The sequence below is a fragment of the Protomyctophum parallelum genome (assembly GCF_964188405.1).
Source record: "Protomyctophum parallelum genome assembly, chromosome: 19".
Taxonomy (NCBI): Eukaryota; Metazoa; Chordata; class Actinopteri; order Myctophiformes; family Myctophidae; genus Protomyctophum; species Protomyctophum parallelum.
In genome coordinates this window covers 26029327-26048808 of record NC_139717.1, presented here as the reverse complement: position 1 = coordinate 26048808, position 19482 = coordinate 26029327, and the positions used below count along the sequence as shown (strand labels likewise).

At 41.5% G+C, this 19482-nt stretch overlaps 3 protein-coding genes across 3 annotated transcripts; 1 reads left to right on the top strand and 2 right to left on the bottom strand.

Annotated features, from left to right (window-relative positions):
• Window positions 1-1937: 1937 nt before the first annotated feature.
• Window positions 1938-2822, bottom strand: LOC310876881 (hatching enzyme 1.2-like; the record flags this gene model as incomplete). Its single annotated transcript, XM_083790532.1, has 1 exon — window positions 1938-2822. One exon carries the CDS (start codon window positions 2820-2822, stop codon window positions 1938-1940), a length of 885 nt encoding a protein of 294 aa, XP_083646658.1.
• A 7556-nt stretch (window positions 2823-10378) lies between these two features.
• Window positions 10379-11263, bottom strand: LOC310876880 (hatching enzyme 1.2-like; the record flags this gene model as incomplete). Its single annotated transcript, XM_083790531.1, has 1 exon — window positions 10379-11263. One exon carries the CDS (start codon window positions 11261-11263, stop codon window positions 10379-10381), a length of 885 nt encoding a protein of 294 aa, XP_083646657.1.
• A 2423-nt stretch (window positions 11264-13686) lies between these two features.
• LOC310876879 (hatching enzyme 1.2-like) lies at window positions 13687-14571 on the top strand (the record flags this gene model as incomplete). Its single annotated transcript, XM_083790530.1, has 1 exon — window positions 13687-14571. The coding sequence occupies one exon, from the start codon at window positions 13687-13689 to the stop codon at window positions 14569-14571; it is 885 nt and encodes a 294-aa protein (XP_083646656.1).
• Between the last annotated feature and the right edge of the window lie 4911 nt (window positions 14572-19482).

Genomic DNA, 19482 nt, shown 5'->3' with positions numbered 1-19482 from the left:
AGGGGCAGAACTCACACAAAGACGCTGCTGTGTTTACTAATAGTCCTTTTGGCAGGGAGTTATGAAGCATGGTTTCAGGAGGTGCTCAGTGCTCTACCAGTGGAGTAGGCCTATAGTATTTATTTGTGTGTGTGTGTGTGTGTGTGTGTGTGTGTGTGTGTACCAAAAGTTTACCAAAAGTAAAAAGTATGCATTGTGCAGAATGTCCTATTTAAAGTTTTCAAATGTATAAAAGTATTTTGAAAATAGCAGATCTACAAGCTCACAATGTGTCTCGCTGCCACGCATTGTGAGCTTGTAGATCGGCTATTTTCAAGTGGATGAATGTGGTTAATCTATGTTTTGTAAAAATAAAAATAAAATCTACAAAGTAACTAGTAGTTACTAAGGTTTTCAATTAAATGTTGTGGAGTAAAAGTACAACATTTTGATCCGAGATGTAGTGGAGTAGACTTAAAAGTATTGGAAATGCTCAAGTGATTATGGCTTACAATGCTACTAGGCATTTATTTGCTGACTCAGTATAGTATGTGTATTTTTTCCCATGGCGCCAGCCAGCAAGCCGTGATCATACAATGCCAAATTTAGGCCACTAATGGACCAACAGCGGTGTTAACTTGCACGCAAATCATGCTTACCTTATTTGTACACAATGTAAGGGTCCATGTGGTTACACCTGTACACTCAGAGTTAAATGAATAGGACTTTACTGCTCAAGCTCGTTGGTGAAGCTATTAAACACTATTCTCCACACACTGTCACTTGAGTTTCTCTCCACCAACAATGGCCGACCTAGAAATGAACAGATCTTTATAAAAGCATAATTCGTTGCTGTCAGGAGGAAACCTCATAACTACATTGTTTTGGTTTTTGGCATAAATCGGTGCTATTGAACACCCTTTTTTATGTCTGTGTGTTTCGAAAATATTGAACCAATGGAAAGTAGTAAAAAGTGCTTTAGACAACTCCATTGGACCCTCAGAATGTTTGCTAAAGCAACTAACTCCACCACCTCTCCCCCTCTCATGGAAGTAATTGACAATATATAAAGTTACAACACCAACTTTGATGTAGTATTGCTTGTTTTAATAATATAAGGTTTTCTTTATTTCCTGAAAAATGAACATTTTGAGTTATGAGGTTTCCTCCTGACAGCAGAGATATAGCATTTGAAGAGCCTTTCTCTCATGAGAGCTACCTTTTCAGTCCTAATCCTGCACAATAGAAGGGTCAATTTAGTTTCATTTGTACATTCTTTGTAGTAGTTGCATTAATAGCCACATTGGGATTTCAAAAGCTATTTTGTCAGGCTACTATAGTACTTGGAAGCCACCTCTCCCCTCCCCAATTTTGATGGGCTGGAATGGCTTAGGGTTGATGTACAGCAACTTGCCATAGGCCTGCGGTCTACAAGATTTGCTACACGACTAAGATACCCATACCTGTCAAAATACTTCACAATCACAACACCAGAGGGAGTTCAACAAACCACATGCAACTGAGATTCGGCTCAAAAAAGGGGTTAAATTCATTTAGCTTCTATGCCACTAAAATAGACGCCCTAACAACGGCCATTAAGAAATGTGAATCCCTAGACTCCTTCAAAACCCCTCTCAAAGAGCACTTACGGACGACTGAAATTCCATGTAAAAATGTTAGTCCCCCCACCCCCCTATTTACTATGCACACATTTTACTTATTTAAATAAAAATGAACAGCATGCAGAGTTGGACAATATGATGAATAATTTGTTGGTCTCAGGAATACGAATAAATGACACAATTACAATTTGTAAAGTCTATGAACCAAACTTTATTAAAATAGTGACTTGTTGAGAGAAAGCTTTATGAGGTAGAAGAGAGGTCGGCTCACATTGCAGTTGATTTGTTTCAATGTAAGTACAGTATCAGACACAGTGTACAGTATGAGAAATGTGATCAGAGAGACAACTCAAACAATCTGGACATGGAATTTGATTCAGCCTTTTCAGCTTTTTTCTTGTCCAGGTTTTCCTGTTTCACGATTTCCCTTTGCTCAAGGAAGTCTTTGCATTCGTACAGCTTGTTAATCCTCAGGATGTCGATATCAGACATGCCGTCTCTCTGGCCGATCTGCACGTTGGCGTTTGGGATGGGGGTGATGCTGTCTTTGCCGGACTGGATAGAGAAGGCCGTTTTACCGTAGTGCATGATGGAGGAGTAGTCATAGGGGGTGTCCAGGTTGTTGGTGTTCTGCTTGTGGAAGTTGTATTTCATGTCGTCGTTGATGTTGTCCCAGTTGATGAGGACGTAGTCGTCACGGTCGCTCCTGGTCTGCTCATGCTGGAAGCCCAGGGCATGGTTGATCTCGTGCTGGATGATGCCGTGCCACATGCAGCCCTTACGGTTGATAGAGACCACTTGCTTGCCTCCTACTCTGCCTAGATCAGACCAGCATCCATCACTGTTCTCAAAGCTGATGTAGTCTTCCTCGTCCTGACGTGGCTCAAAGTGGACACAGGTGCTGTCGGTGAAGGTCTGCATGGCTCTTTCAAGCTTCTTCTTGTCCCATTTGTTGAAGTCGCTGCTCACCGTGTAGGGGATCGTCACCGAGCCATCAAAGAAGTCTTTCTCCCACAGGCAGTTGTAATAGAAACAGTACATGGCGTTTCTGGTTCTGGGAGCGACCATGTCTCCCTCCACAAGGAGCTGCCTGGAGCCGTTGTTGGAAGTCAGAATGATGGTGCTGATGTCTGCCTGGACTCCAGATTCACTTCTTTCTTCCAGGATGGGATGGGCCTGGGAGAGGCCCAGCAGTAGCAGGAGGCTGAAAAAGATCTTCATCTTCTGGGTCCTTCAGGGGTCTTTCTTGGTCCCTGATGGCGATGCTGTGGAGAGGATGCTGGGAGCTTGGTGAATGAGACTTCTGAGTCCTTAGCTTTTATACTGACCGGTGTAGGTGTGTCTGCTGGAGGATTAAGGGTTGTGTCCAGGCCACTAAAGCCTAAACAAACCTGTGAAGGCAGAACTCCTCAGACCAACCTGTTGTTTCAACAGGGTCTGTATTCCTCAGTCATTACAGGGACAACTACTGTTGGTTAATGGTGTGGGAAGGTTTGCATTACATCTTAGACATTGAGCTGACTCTAAATTGTGAAACTTTAAATGTTGTCTTTAATATTATTTTTATATCCATAATAATTGACATGACTGTAGCACTCTCACTTTTTTCTATATATAGATTTAGCTAAAAACAAAGGCCAACAAAATTACCCTGTTCATATAATGACAAAAACATGCAATTGAGCAAGAACCTGCAAGTTTAATAATAAAATAAAGGGCAAACAATGAATATTCAGTATTCACTTACATTTACTTCACTTACTATTATTGTTGTTGATTAATATAATTTAATTGTGTGCTTCTATTTTTTTTTTGTTATATACAATTGTCTTGTTACTAAAGATATTAATCTTTTTTGAGTTTTCCATAGTGTAACATTAACTGTGTCAGTATATGACCTTAAACTGAAACTGTTTTTTTCAACTCACTAAATTATATCATATAATTGCTGCCCAGGTATCTGGTACAAACAGATAAGGTTAGATCACAGGGCTCTTTTCTTTATAATTATGTACCAAGAGCTCTCTCCCTCTCCATTGAGGAGAGTGGTATAAATCCCTGTGTATGTAAGCTGTTGCTTTACTCTGTATATCTCAGAATGACAATTTATTGAACTCTACTGTATTGTCTTTGGCTCCGTGTCATGGTAACTTTAGTATTTCAGACTCAAGATGTTCCTTACCTATCAGTTGTGGTTAATTATTTTTATCATAATTAATTTGCTTTGAGTTTGTATTAACATATTTGCATGATTGGCACGGCTGCAAACAATCAAATTTCACCAATCTTAATGAAGCGAGGGTAGCTACTGGGACGTAAGTCGGGACTTGATCACTCCCGGCTGGGTCACCTGAGTGAGGGGTATGATGTTGTGAGACCCGAAACCCCGATGACCTTGGGATACATCACTGAGGATACGTCCCAGGTGCATCCATTTATGTGTGTATTTTGTTATAGTTCTTCTATTTATAGTGACTCATAGGAATAGACTAAGTGACAACCAGGAATAGTCTGGTGACCACCGGAGAGACTGGTGGCAGCCGGAAATTAGACGGCACCCGGGAGCAGTATGGGTTAGCGCCCCAGCCTGTGTCTTCCGTGAGGAAGAAGCCCAACAAACCCACGGTGAGGCCTTTATGAGGGCCATGCAAGCCTCAAGCGGAGTCTGCGGCACCACCAAGGGCAAGGTGGAGCCTGCGGAACCGTTGCGGCTTGAGAATCCACCATTCCTGAATAAAGTGCCTGGTGCTGGGAGTCTGGTGCAACGCACAGGGCCTGACCTGGTGAGAGCAGGAGTGGACCTGGTGAGACGTAGGAGGGGCCCGGACAGGTGTCAACCCACAGAGCCTAGTCCTTCCATGTGCCAGAATGGTACCTCCCAGTCCCGGCAGAATAGTTCAGGAGGAACGGATTGTGTGGCCCTGGTTTTTCCCTAATGGGACTTATCGAGGGTAGCTACTGGGACGTAAGTCGGGACTTGATCACTCTCGGCTGGGTCACCTGAGTGAGGGGTATGATGTTGCGAGACCCGAAACCCCGATGACCTTGGGATACATCACTGAGGATACGTCCCAGGTGCATCCATTTATGTGTGTATTTTGTTATAAGCTATGGAAAAACTACAAAATGTGCTCCACTGAACCAGGTCAGGTAGGCTATAATATAGGCTAATGATGTGAAAATGGTGCAATTTCTTCCTAGGCCTTTCACGGCAATCAGGCTTTAGAAGGCAGAGGTTCTGCTCTGGCATCCAGGGAGTGTGTGTGCACAGTTTCACGTTGATCAGGTCAACAATGCCGGAGATTAGCTGTCCACAAACTGACATAGTCTCAACTACACTTTAGAAACAAGCCCAAATAAGTTACTACACTTAGAAAAAAAATCACACCCGTGTGAAGTCAGTGGTGCAACTCCGTGTGGGGGTCCCCGGAAGTTCCAGACCCACAGGACCACGGCCATGGTGTCGGCCCGGTTCCGGCGAGCCACCCCACGTCCGAAACGGTAGAGAAATGACAGTTACCATGTGGGGGTCCCTCTACTGTACTGTACTGGCACACCCGAAATCATCATTATATACAGTTAATATGTGCGTGTGTGTTTGTGTGCGTGTTAGGTTGCGCACAGGTGGTGAAAAACAACCATGCTATTTTCGTGCTCATACCCACCCAGCCAGGCAGCCAGCCAGCCACACACATAGCTCCGTAAGGGAGTGGTTGCACCACTAAAAAAACCTGAAACGCGCAACAACTGTACCAATGTTTACAAGTGACTTTACAGGAGAGAAAAAACAGAAAAACAACCCAAAGTCACTTATAATGAGCAGACATGGCAACACTGGGCCAACACTGTGCAGGTGTCCTGGGACAACAGGTGTGTGTCAATTAGAGTATTAGCTTAACGGAGCATTTAAGGGCAGATTCAAACCATGGTCCCTCACCCGGCACCACTTGTCAGATGTTGTAGTAGTGTGAATGGTGCGTACCGTTCCCCGGAGCGGGTCACCAAACCATTCCCAGGACCGAGGTAGGCTCAGGACCCATTGAAGTGTACTCGGATACTGATCGATGCGATATGATAGCATTGAATAGCCTACAGTTGAATGAAGCATATACTCGGGTGCGGAAGAATCAAGGCCAATGTGAATCACGGTCAGCGGGGACCAGGCAATTGTATTTGGAAACAGTTTGAATCAAACAGACTCAGTCTGAATCTGCCCATAAACACAGACAAAACACACAGGTCCAGGCAGCAGAGCTGTGCTGAGGCTGCAAGAGATGTCTCTGGGACTGGCTTTGAGGTACTCATTAGTGTTTGTGGGGGTCTCCCTGTTTCTCCAGCTCAAAATAGTAAACAGAAAATTCATTTTCAGCTAAGGATACCAGTTTTATCCACTGAGGAGAGGGAACTGGACTCACGCAAGATACATGAGTGAAATTGGAAGTGAATGAATGAATTGTAAAGCGCTTTGAGCACTTGTAAATGCGTTATAGAAATGCAATTCATTAAAGCTAATATTTGAAGCTCAATAAATGAAGCTTTAAGCTGATAAATGGGTATATACTCTCTTGACTGAATTGGAACACACTTGAATACTGTTTTCTCTTTAATAAAGAGCTGGAGAGACAGGGAGACCCCTGTGCCCCGTTACTGAACAAACCTATAGCAATGATTGCGACTGAAGGTCGCAGTTAAATATGGAATCGTACATTTCCAGTCAGTGTGTCGGGCACCATCAGTGTGTTGTTGGTGCCCAGGTCTCGTGACATCATCAGGGATGGAGATGTGAAGACCCTGATGTCATAGTAAATGCGACCTGCTGTCGCAGTTAAGCCCATATTTGGAGATCCCTGATTGGCAAGCAACTCTACATCTGACCTCAAACCCTTAGATTTCCATATATGAATATATGACAGAACCTGTTCTAACATTCCATATGTTGATCCTAACCCATGCATCCTCCCTCTTCGACTTATACCTGACCTGTCCATTCAAATTTCAAACTATAGACGGGCCTGCCTCAAAGTTTTTAGTTCAGCCATGCCTCCCTCCATGCCCGGCAGCCGGCGAAAACTAGAGTTCTCAACAGGCCCGGAAATTAAGGCCTGGCCCTACCTGGGCCCTCATCAAACCCTGTGTACACTCAAGAGAATGTCCCCGCTACCACCTTTAGATCTCCATATATGGAGCTGACCTGTTCTGACATTCCATATGTTGATCTGTCAAATCCTGTACACTCAAGACATGCTCCTTTATATGGCCAGTACAGAATTCATTCCATGTTGATCTGACCCCCCATGCCAAAGCGCCAGCGCTCGCCCAGCAGTCTGCCGTCAACGAGGCAGATGCGTGCACGCAACCTCGCTCAGGCATCTTACTGGTTATTACAACTAGAATTTCGCGGGCCCGCGGCCCGCTCATCCTAACGCTGTACTGTACTGTAGTCTTGTGTACTGTACTGTACTGTACTGTACTGTTATTAGTGTTATTGTTGTTCTTCTTGTTATTGTTATTGTTATTGTTATTGTTATTGTTATTATTATTATTATTATTAGTATAGTTATTGTGATTATTATTATTGTTATTATTACATGGATTATTGTTGTGATGTGAGCTTGTTTGTAAATTAGTGAGTTTACAGGTGACCATGTTGATACGACATGGATACACCTTTTTGCTCACATGTTTTCGCTCACATGTTTTCACTTGTATATATAGATTGTGAGAAAGGGATGTCAGAAAGCCAAGCGTCAGTTTACTCACAGCACAGCACCGTCACTCCTGTCACCTGTGGGTTGAGCTGCTTAACACGACACTGTCTGTCACTGTCTGTCTGAACACATCAACATACCTGCACATTTGCAAATGATGCATCATGCTGGGACCTCTCTAAACGTCTGTTTCCTTCATTGTATTTCCTTCTCTTGTAACCGGCGGGGATGCGCTTTTGTTTCAAAACAAAATAATGTTGACAGTGACACACACACACTTACACTCACAGTCACTGGTGACTTTGAATCAGTGGTGGGACCTTACTCTAAGGGTGGGACTGGGAAATAAATAATGCGCGGAAGAACTTGGCATCCGATGATTGTGGCGATGAGAGGTGCTGAGGTGGTGTGTGTGCTGGCTGGCTGACACACGCACACCCTGGGTAAATAGTATGTGTAGTGCGCGCGCTTGTACATACACACACACACACACACACACACACACAGGGCTGTAGCTGATGTTTTTGTTGCCCTACTCACAACTATCTTCTGTCCCCCCGCCTCCCACACCTGCAAAATGTGGACAGTGTTTTCCCTGACACCGACCCTTCTATAATGCAAGATCGCCAAAGTCTACTTCCCTGGGCTACACATACGAAGAAACCACCACGATATTAAAGTTAAAGTGAAACTGGTTATAATCACTGTGTGATAATAATAAAATTTGGTCTGTGACTGTGGGGTGACAGACATACAGTCTGACATACAATAGGCTACACGTGTGCACAGTTAATAAACAATTACCTAATATGTCCAGAGTTCTTAAATTAACATAGTTGGATTTTAACAGAAAGACAATGCCATAAATCAGTCAAAGTGAGTGACAGACTCAACAGTAGCACACAGCATGCAAGGCAGCGATGCATGCATGCAAACATGTTTCTCCAGCTGAGATTTAGTGTCTCCATCTCTCTCTGGAAGAGGTTGCACATGACCTATACGGCCACACTGAGGCGCTCCAACACAAACACATGGAGCTTCAGCTGACACAAATCAACACCATGCCGTTTGTCCAAAACACACAATAACTCCTCTCCCACCATGTGTTCATTTATCTTCAGCCAGATAGACTCCATTTGACCCAAATCAACACCAATGCTAGCCTGTTTGTCCAAAACACACTATCTGCTCTCCACGTTTCTACTTCGCCACAACCTAATGTTAGTAACAAATCTATTGTTGTAGATTGTGAGAAAGGGATGTCAGAAAGCCAAGCTTTGTCAGTTTACTCACAGCACAGCACAGCACCGTCACTCCTGTCAGCTAGGGTTGAGGTGCAGGGTCGAGCTGCTTAACGACAACACTGTCTGTCAGGCGTACTGTAGTAAATATAGGACTAATAATATGTGCATGGAATGGATAGTAATTGTGGGTTCAGCGCAGACTCGCAATTGCGGTTGGAAGGGGGACGCGACACACACACACACACACACACTCACACACACACACACGGCGATGTGTGGATAAATCACTGAGATTTGGGAAATGCGCACGCAAGCACAGAATGCACGGGCGTGCAAACGATTAAGCACGCACAGGCAAATGTGTTCAGATGTACAACTATTAAGCACGCACAGGCAAATGTTGTCAGAAGCATCTGTTTCGGTTTCGGCCGAATTCACGACATTGACGGGTAAGAAATCATCCCGGTCGCGTGGTTCATGTAATGCGTGTGTCACTGAAGGACTGGCCCCAACATGACGATTTTGACGTAGGCTGTTGAGCTTGCGCAACAACAGCGTGTTTCACAAAAGTAATATTTGTACAGTAAATAAGACACTTGAGTGGCTGAAATGTAGCCTATGTTAATTCTGGGAGCGTGCAGATTTTCTTTTGCATAGAGAGATGTGTGGTAAAAGTGTTGTTCGGTCGGAGAAAGAGGACGGATAAACGGCCATGTGCTCGTGTACCCCCTGTCTATTAGGGTAGCAGGATATAGAGATATTTGACACTGTCACTGAACAAACAAGCACACTAGCATACTATCACATATAGAGATATTTAACACATATATTATATAGCTCTGATTCCTAAGGTTTTGTTTATTAGGTGTTACTGTAGGTGTAATCTGTACTTTAACTATAGTCAACTTAGATGAGTTACAAGTTCCTTTTCAGTGAAATATGTAAAATGTGCTGTGATATTTAGTTACTGTTGAATAGACCTATACTGTATGTTGATGGTTATAAAAAGTAGAAGTCTGCCTGTATCTCCAGCTCTTTTTGCCTAAAATGCAACATTGCTTTCTCACTCAATAGTAAACAAACTGACATACAAGCTCAAAATACGTCACGATGCAACACATTGTGAGCTTGTAGATCTGCTATTTTCAAAATATTTTTTATGTATTTGAAAACTTGAAACGGGACATTCTGCATAATGAGTCAACTTTTGCTACTTTAAGTACAGTTTGATGTCAATACTTTTGTACCTTACTCATTTTTGAATTCCGGACTTTTACTTGTAACTAAGTACTTCTATATTACAGTATTGGTACTTTAACTTAAGTACAAAATGTGAGTACTTTATCCAGCACTGGTGGATTTGATGGATTGTGATCTGTAGATTTGTTATTTTCGGAATATACTGTACCTACTACTTAGCTACTACATGTCATGCTTTAGAGATGGGGTTGAATATAGAGAGTAGAGAGTATACCCTGCAGTTTTGCATATTTTAAATATGTAAAACCTGTTATAATTTATCTATATGGGTACATATTATTATATTGGTATAATTGCTTTTATAAATTAAACCTAACTGAGTGTAAATCAAATGAACAATATTCAGAGTTGGACAATAAGATGAATAATTTAACATTTGTTGGTCTCAGGAATACGAATAAATGACACAATTACACTTTGTAAAGTCTATGAACCAAACTTTATTAAAATAGTGACTTGTTGAGAGAAAGCTATATGAGGTAGAAGAGAGGTCAGCTCACATTGCAGTAGATTTGTTTCAATGTAAGTACAGTATCAGACACAGTGTACAGTATGAGAAATGTAATCAGAGAGACAACTCAAACAATCTGGACATGGAATTTGATTCAGCCTTTTCTGCTTTTTTCTTGTCCAGGTTTTCCTGTTTCACGATTTCCCTTTGCTCAAGGAAGTCTTTGCATTCGTACAGCTTGTTAATCCTCAGGATGTCGATATCAGACATGCCGTCTCTCTGGCCGATCTGCACGTTGGCGTTTGGGATGGGGGTGATGCTGTCTTTGCCGGACTGGATAGAGAAGGCCGTTTTACCGTAGTGCATGATGGAGGAGTAGTCATAGGGGGTGTCCAGGTTGTTGGTGTTCTGCTTGTGGAAGTTGTATTTCATGTCGTCGTTGATGTTGTCCCAGTTGATGAGGACGTAGTCGTCACGGTCGCTCCTGGTCTGCTCGTGCTGGAAGCCCAGGGCATGGTTGATCTCGTGCTGGATGATGCCGTGCCACATGCAGCCCTTACGGTTGATAGAGATCACTTGCTTGCCTCCTACTCTGCCTAGATCAGACCAGCATCCATCACTGTTCTCAAAGCTGATGTAGTCTTCCTCGTCCTGACGTGGCTCAAAGTGGACACAGGTGCTGTCGGTGAAGGTCTGCATGGCTCTTTCAAGCTTCTTCTTGTCCCATTTGTTGAAGTCGCTGCTCACCGTGTAGGGGATCGTCACCGAGCCATCAAAGAAGTCTTTCTCCCACAGGCAGTTGTAATAGAAACAGTACATGGCGTTTCTGGTTCTGGGAGCGACCATGTCTCCCTCCACAAGGAGCTGCTTGGAGCCGTTGTTGGAAGTCAGAATGATGGTGCTGATGTCTGCCTGGACTCCAGATTCACTTCTTTCTTCCAGGATGGGATGGGCCTGGGAGAGGCCCAGCAGTAGCAGGAGGCTGAAAAAGATCTTCATCTTCTGGGTCCTTCAGGGGTCTTTCTTGGTCCCTGATGGCGATGCTGTGGAGAGGATGCTGGGAGCTTGGTGAATGAGTCTTCTGAGTCCTTAGCTTTTATACTGAGCGGTGTAGGTGTGTCTGCTGGAGGATTAAGGGTTGTGCCCAGGCCACTAAAGCCTAAACAAACCTGTTGTTTCAACAGGGTCTGTAATTGTATTCCTCAGTCATTACAGGGACAACTAGTGTTGGTTAATGAGGTGGGAAGGTTTGCATTACATCTTAGACACTGAGCTGACTCTGAATTTGAAACTTAAAACTACATTTTGCCTTTAACATTTTAATATATCCATAATATTTTACATGTCTGTTGCATTCATGAAAGAATTGAAGTAGGACTTTATTCCATCTATCGATTTAGCCAACACAAAAGTAAAATAACAGTATATAAAATTATATCCCATGTTACTAATATGACAGACACATCCAAGTGAGCAACAATCTGCAAGTTTAATAATAGAAATAAATGACATATACAGCAAACAATGAACATTTACTTTTACTACACTTAATAAATAGAATAGAATTGTATTGTGTGCTTCTTTTTTTTTTGTGTTCGTAAGTATGTTTAAGTGTTATTAAACAATTGTCTTGTTATTAAAGATAATTTAATCTTGGTTTAGTTTTCCATAGTGTAACATTAACTGTCAGTATAACCTTAAACTGAAACTTTGTTTTTCAACATACTAAAATTAGATAATATTATCGCTGCCAAGTATCTGGTACAAACTGATAAGGTCAGATCACAGCTCTTTTCTTCCCAATTACCGTATGTACCAAGCTCTCTCTCCCTCTCCCTTGAGGGGAATCCCATGTAAACTGTTCCTTTACTCTGTATGTCTCAGAATGCATTCTCTGAATAAACCAATTTACCGCTATTTATTTATTTATGTATTCTCTGCTCATATTTGGCTCCGTGTCATGGTAACTTTAACTGAGTATTTCAGACTCAAGATTTTCCTTAGCTGTCAGTTGTGGTTAATTATTTTAATATCATTATTAATTTGCTTTCAGTTTGTAGTAATAGTTTAATTTGCATGTTTGGCACGGCTGCAATCGATACAAAATATACCATTTAAATCCAAGCCAATCAAATTAACCTATAGGAAAACTCCAAAAATGTTTGCGTGTACAGGGTTTGATGAGGGCAGGGCCCAGTTACTAATAATAATATATTAATAAACTTTATTTTTAGAGCGCTTTTCAGAACAAAATTCAAAATGCATTCTTTACATTGCATATAAAATGCAGTACAATAAAGGCATTTGGTGGGATAAAACAACAACAAAACATCATTGAATCATTAAACAGACAATATAATAAAACTACACCATGCACATAATAAACAATAAACAGGCTATATGTGGGAAAGCCTGTGTAAAAAGGAAGGTTTTGAAGAATGCCACTGAGGTTGCGTCCCTCAGGTTCTGGGGTAGGGCCTTCCATAGTTCTGGTGCCCGGGCTGCGAAGGTCCTATCACCCATGGCATCGTTAAAAGGAGTCCGTAGACCGGATAGCTCAGCTAGGGGCAGGCCTTCATTTTCCTGTTGAGAACTCGCCGGCTGCCGGGCATGGCTGCACTAATAACTTTGGGGCAGGCCCGTCTAGAGTTTAAATGGACAGGTATCAGTCAAAAAGTAAACATCGAAGAGGAAGGATGGATGGGGAAGGATCAACATATGGAATGTCACTCAGAACACGTCGGCTCCATATATGGAGATCTAAGGGTTTGAGGCGGTTTAAGGTTTTTAGGTCAGATGTAGAATTGCTGGCCAATAATGATGACTTCAGGGATCTCCATACATCAGCGATCTCCATCCCTGATGATGTCACGTGATGTCACGAGGCATGACCATATATATTAAATCATGCCTGCATGTGGTCAGTGGGGTGACCAACCAACCAAACTGACGGGAAATGCACAATTTCATAGTTAACTGCGACCTGCAGTCGCAATAATTATATTAACACTTTATTTGCATAGTAGTCCCTTTCACAACAACTCAAAGTGCTTTACAGAGCAATAGAGGAAAAAAATAAAATAAATGGCATAAAACAACATTAAAATAATAGCAGTAGGCTAATGCAATATAGTGAGGTCATGAATAACAACAAAGATTTTTCTTTTAAAGCTGTGCTTAAACTGGGGAGAACAGGGAGGACAAAAATCAGCTTCTTCTAAATTTAAGAAAACAAGATAAAGGGTTTGTTTAGGCTTTAGTGCTCTGGACACAACCCTTAATCCTCCAGACACACCTACAGTCCTATAGGTCAGTATAAAAGCTACGGACTCAAAAGACTCATTCACCAAGCTCCCAGCATCCTCTCCACAGACTCTCCAGCGCCATCAGGGACCAAGAAAGACCCCTGAAGGACCCAGAAGATGAAGATCTTTTTCAGCCTCCTGCTACTGCTGGGCCTCTCCCAGGCCCATCCCATCCTGGAAGAAAGAAGTGAATCTGGAGTCCAGGCAGACATCAGCACCATCATTCTGACTTCCAACAACGGCTCCACGCAGCTCCTTGTGGAGGGAGACATGGTCGCTCCCAGAACCAGAAACGCCATGTACTGTTTCTATTACAACTGCCTGTGGGAGAAAGACTTCTTTGATGGCTCGGTGACGATCCCCTACACGGTGAGCAGCGACTTCAACAAATGGGACAAGAAGAAGCTTGAAAGAGCCATGCAGACCTTCACCGACAGCACCTGTGTCCGCTTTGAGCCACGTCAGGACGAGGAAGACTACATCAGCTTTGAGAACAGTGATGGATGCTGGTCTGATCTAGGCAGAGTAGGAGGCAAGCAAGTGATCTCTATCAACCGTAAGGGCTGCATGTGGCACGGCATCATCCAGCACGAGATCAACCATGCCCTGGGCTTCCAGCATGAGCAGACCAGGAGCGACCGTGACGACTACGTCCTCATCAACTGGGACAACATCAACGACGACATGAAATACAACTTCCACAAGCAGAACACCAACAACCTGGACACCCCCTATGACTACTCCTCCATCATGCACTACGGTAAAACGGCCTTCTCTATCCAGTCCGGCAAAGACAGCATCACCCCCATCCCAAACGCCAACGTGCAGATCGGCCAGAGAGACGGCATGTCTGATATCGACATCCTGAGGATTAACAAGCTGTACGAATGCAAAGACTTCCTTGAGCAAAGGGAAATCGTGAAACAGGAAAACCTGGACAAGAAAAAAGCAGAAAAGGCTGAATCAAATTCCATGTCCAGATTGTTCGAGTTGTCTCTCTGATCACATTTCTCATACTGTACACTGTGTCTGATACTGTACTTACATTGAAACAAATCAACTGCAATGTGAGCTGACCTCTCTTCTATCTCGTATAGCTTTCTCTCAAGTCACTATAATAAAGTTTGACTTATAGACTTTACAAAGTGTAATTGTGTCATTTATTCGTATACTGAGACCATCAAATGTTAAATTATTAATCATATTGTCTAACTCCTGAATACTGTTCATTTGATTTAAACTCAGTTAAGTTTAATTTATAAAAGCAATTATACCAATGTAATAATAATATATATGTATCCATATACATCTCTGCAGGTTATACTCTCAAAATCATAGAAATTGACAGCAATTATTTTTTTTAATCTGTAAAACGTTCTGAATGTATTCAACCCCCATCTCTAATTAGAGAGTACAGTAGTAGGTACAGTATATTCCGAAAATAACAGATCTACAGATCACAATCCATCAAATCCACTAGTGCTGGATAAAGTACTCACATTTTGTACTTCTGTTAAAGTACCAATACTGCAATATAGTACTCTGTTACACGTAAAAGTCTGGAATTCAAAAATGACTAGGTACAAAAGTACTGACATCAAACTGAGCAAAAGTAATCATTACTCATTATGCAGAATGTCCTGCTTCAAGTTTTCAAATATATAGAAGAATCTTTTGAAAATAGCAGATCTACAAGCTCACAATGTGTTGCATCTTTTTGAGCTTGTATGTCAGTTTGTTTACTGTTGAGTGAGAAAGCAATGTTGCATTTTAGGCAAAAAGAGTTGAAGATACAGGCAGACTTCTACTGAAAAAACACTAGCATTTTATAACCATAAAATAAATAGGTCTATTCAACTAAATATCATGCCACATTTTAGATATTTCATTAGAAAAGAACTTGTAACTACATTATGTATTACTGTTGTATGGTAGACAATATTAAATGTCGGTTTCAGGTGTGGTAATCTGAACAGCGTCTTTACACTCTAGTGAAATAGTGAATTTCATATTGAATGTAAACATACAACAGGACTAAGGTGAGGCAGTCAGCAGCAGGTCACAGCGCTGTAGGGCTTCAAACCCTATATCCAGCAGAAGCTTGGATAGTACTACTGCCAGAGCTTTTTTTTGCTTTGCAACACCATGCATTTACTTGCCTGTGAATAATTTTGGCGGTACTTGTACGGTTCTATATATTTGTCTAATACAATAGGCTATTCATTTAATCAATCAAACCCAGTAAATAACCTGTTACCCTCTAGGAGTCTCAATAACAGTTATAAGTAACTGCTGTTTAATGTAGCAGAAGAGGCAATTCATTGAACATAGTTTTGCACAATTTTAACATCCCAGATCGATTTAAATGGGTTGCAGTGTAATGCTAAAGGTTTAATCACAGGGCTGTCTGCTTCATGTATTATAATTAAAAGTGCATTCTGGTATTGTGAATCAATGTATTGAGTGCTATCCTTACTTTCATGAAAGCACCAACTTCAGTGTTTACTGACCTATAGCCTGAGCTAATGCTAGACCTTTCTGGCTCAGAATTGATTGGTTCACCGATCTGTCCGTCAGCCCTGGTCTCCCTTTTCTATTTATTAAAGAGCTGGAGAGACAGGAATATTCCTGTTACTGAACACACACTCTATAGCAATGATTACTGTCACAATATAGAGCTATTTAACACTGTTACTGAACACACACTATAGCAATTATTACTGTCACAATAACTTTGTAATGCTACTGACGTTTGTGTACAACATTTGAGACAGGCCTTTTTTTCAGCCAGGACGCCTTATTGAGGGGAAAGGAACTGGTTGGAATAACGTGTTCCTTCCACGCGCTACGTCCAACCAGGGAAACTCCCCCCTGTCAGGTGTAAAGGAGCAACTTGGACACTCAAGCATGAAGGAAGCATGAGTTCAAGTCCGTTGCTCTCCCTAGGTTGGCGGAGGGTGTGTAGAGCCCAGGATCACATCACAGGATGATTGACACAGGGGTGAAAAATGGGTTACAAAATCGTGGGAAAAAACATATATAAATTAAAAGAGACAGGCCTTTTTTTATGTCAATCAATCAAGTCACCTTAATTCAAGTGATAGATTATATACATTTAGGGGCATGCCACGTGGTCTACCTGCACAGCCTTTGTGATCTACTGGTAGATTAGCCGCAATTTGCAACTCTAGATTTTTTTTATAATGGGATGAATCTAGAGTTGCAATACCCTCCATTGACTCCCTACTCATCCAAATTGCGTTTGCGATCTGCTTGTATTAAACAACGTTAAACTCACCAACATTGCAGCTCTAGGTCAAGCTTGAATTATCCTCTTTCAATCTGCCTAGCTTGTTTTTCATAAGAATCCACATGTAGACATGTTATGAGCTACTTTCTGTCAAGAAATTCTGTGCAGGTGATTCTTTTTCAAAGTGCTGGAGTTTGGAAGCACTCGTCGTAAGTCACTGAACGGCCCTGTGTGTACCACCTGTTTCGAATTGGCACATAATGCAGGAGGCAGCAGCGCGACCCGTTAATAGTGCTTCCAAACTGCAACACTTTTGAAATGTAAAATTTACATTTCAACGAATGGACCTGTAAATGACAACAAAACAAAAACTAAGGTACTGGTGTGGTACTTCTGGTTTACCGGAATGGGGTTCAACTCCCTGCAGTGCTCTGCTCAATTTGTTGTATTTACATGATTTATTTTTATTTTCTGCTCATTGTGTTGCCTATTCATAGATGATAGCCCCCAGGTTCTTTACTGTGGTTGTACTCCCTACAGTTAGGTTACCAAGTCTATGTATTTATTCTTTCTTTTCACTAGAACCAATTGTGAGAACTGATTTAGTTTGAGAAAGTTCTATATATTACTCATTTTGTTCCATATTTACTCCATTTGACTCACATTTTTAAACACTACAACACTTAAACACTACAACACGCTAATAATCAAGAACAAAACATGGCACAGACTCATCCTCTGAAACCATTTTTGAGTGGTGCAACCACTCCAAGGAACAGCTTTGTCCCTATGGGACTATGTTTAGAGTACAAATGTTTAGAGTACCAATAGGGGGTGCTGTTGCAACACTCGCTTCAGACTGGTCTCATTTTTCATGATTTTGGAGGATTTGAAAAAAAAACCCACAAATCACTCTGAGACCATGGGCTATAGCCCATCTCGAACGGCATACTATAGCACGCCGTTTTTCATCATTTTTGAGGATTTGTAAAAAACACGAAAATCTCTCTGAGACTATGGGCTATAGCCCATCTCGAACGGCCTACTATGCCGTTTTTCATCATTTTTGAGGAATTAAAAAAAAAGACGAAAATCGCTCCGAGACCATGGGCTATAGTCCATGGTCTCGGAGCGATTTTACTTTGAAATGTTTTGTATGGGGTTGCTAGGTGTAAGTATGTAGGACTAGTAGCATGCCAAAGTTTGTGCTATTGCCATAGAGAATGCATTGGGCGTTTAAGTTAAATAACTCAGAAACTATAAAACATTTCAAAGTAAAAAGTTCCAGCATGTGTCTCCACAGTAAGCTGAATAATAAAAAGTGTGAATGGAGTTTCTAGGTGAAAGTGATTTTTTTGACGTGCCAAAATCTGCCATTGAGCCCCATGTTAAAAGTCTCAAATTTGAAAGCACTATATTTCTAAAACTATGACACCTTTCAAAGATTCCTTTTCAGGCAAACATGTCCACCGTAAGATGAACCTAAGTAGGCTAGAATGGGGTTGCTAGGTGTAAGTATGTAGGACTAGTAGCATGCCAAAGTTTGTGCTATTGCCATAGAGAATGCATTGGGCGTTTAAGTTAAATAACTCAGAAACTATAAAACATTTCAAAGTAAAAAGTTCCAGCATGTGTCTCCACAGTAAGCTGAATAATAAAAAGTGTGAATGGAGTTTCTAGGTGAAAGTGATTTTTTTGACGTGCCAAAATCTGCCATTGAGCCCCATGTTAAAAGTCTCAAATTTGAAAGCACTATATTTCTAAAACTATGACACCTTTCAAAGATTCCTTTTCAGGCAAACATGTCCACCGTAAGATGAACCTAAGTAGGCTAGAATGGGGTTGCTAGGTGTAAGTATGTAGGACTAGTAGCATGCCAAAGTTTGTGCTATTGCCATAGAGAATGCATTGGGCGTTTAAGTTAAATAACTCAGAAACTATAAAACATTTCAAAGTAAAAAGTTCCAGCATGTGTCTCCACAGTAAGCTGAATAATAAAAAGTGTGAATGGAGTTTCTAGGTGAAAGTGATTTTTTTGACGTGCCAAAATCTGCCATTGAGCCCCATGTTAAAAGTCTCAAATTTGAAAGCACTATATTTCTAAAACTATGACACCTTTCAAAGATTCCTTTTCAGGCAAACATGTCCACCGTAAGATGAACCTAAGTAGGCTAGAATGGGGTTGCTAGGTGTAAGTATGTAGGACTAGTAGCATGCCAAAGTTTGTGCTATTGCCATAGAGAATGCATTGGGCGTTTAAGTTAAATAACTCAGAAACTATAAAACATTTCAAAGTAAAAAAGTTCCAGCATGTGTCTCCACAGTAAGCTGAATAATAAAAAGTGTGAATGGAGTTTCTAGGTGAAAGTGATTTTTTGAGTGCCAAAATCTGCCATTGAGCCCCATGTTAAAAGTCTCAAATTTGAAAGCACTATATTTCTAAAACTATGACACCTTTCAAAGATTCCTTTTCAGGCAAACATGTCCACCGTAAGATGAACCTAAGTAGGCTAGAATGGGGTTGGTAGGTTTAAGTATGTAGGACTAGTACAGTAGCATGCCAAAGTTTGTGCTATTGCCATAGAGATTGCATTGGGCGTTTAAGTTAAATAACTCAGAAACTATAAAACATTTAAAAGTAAAAAGTTCCAGCATGTGTCTCC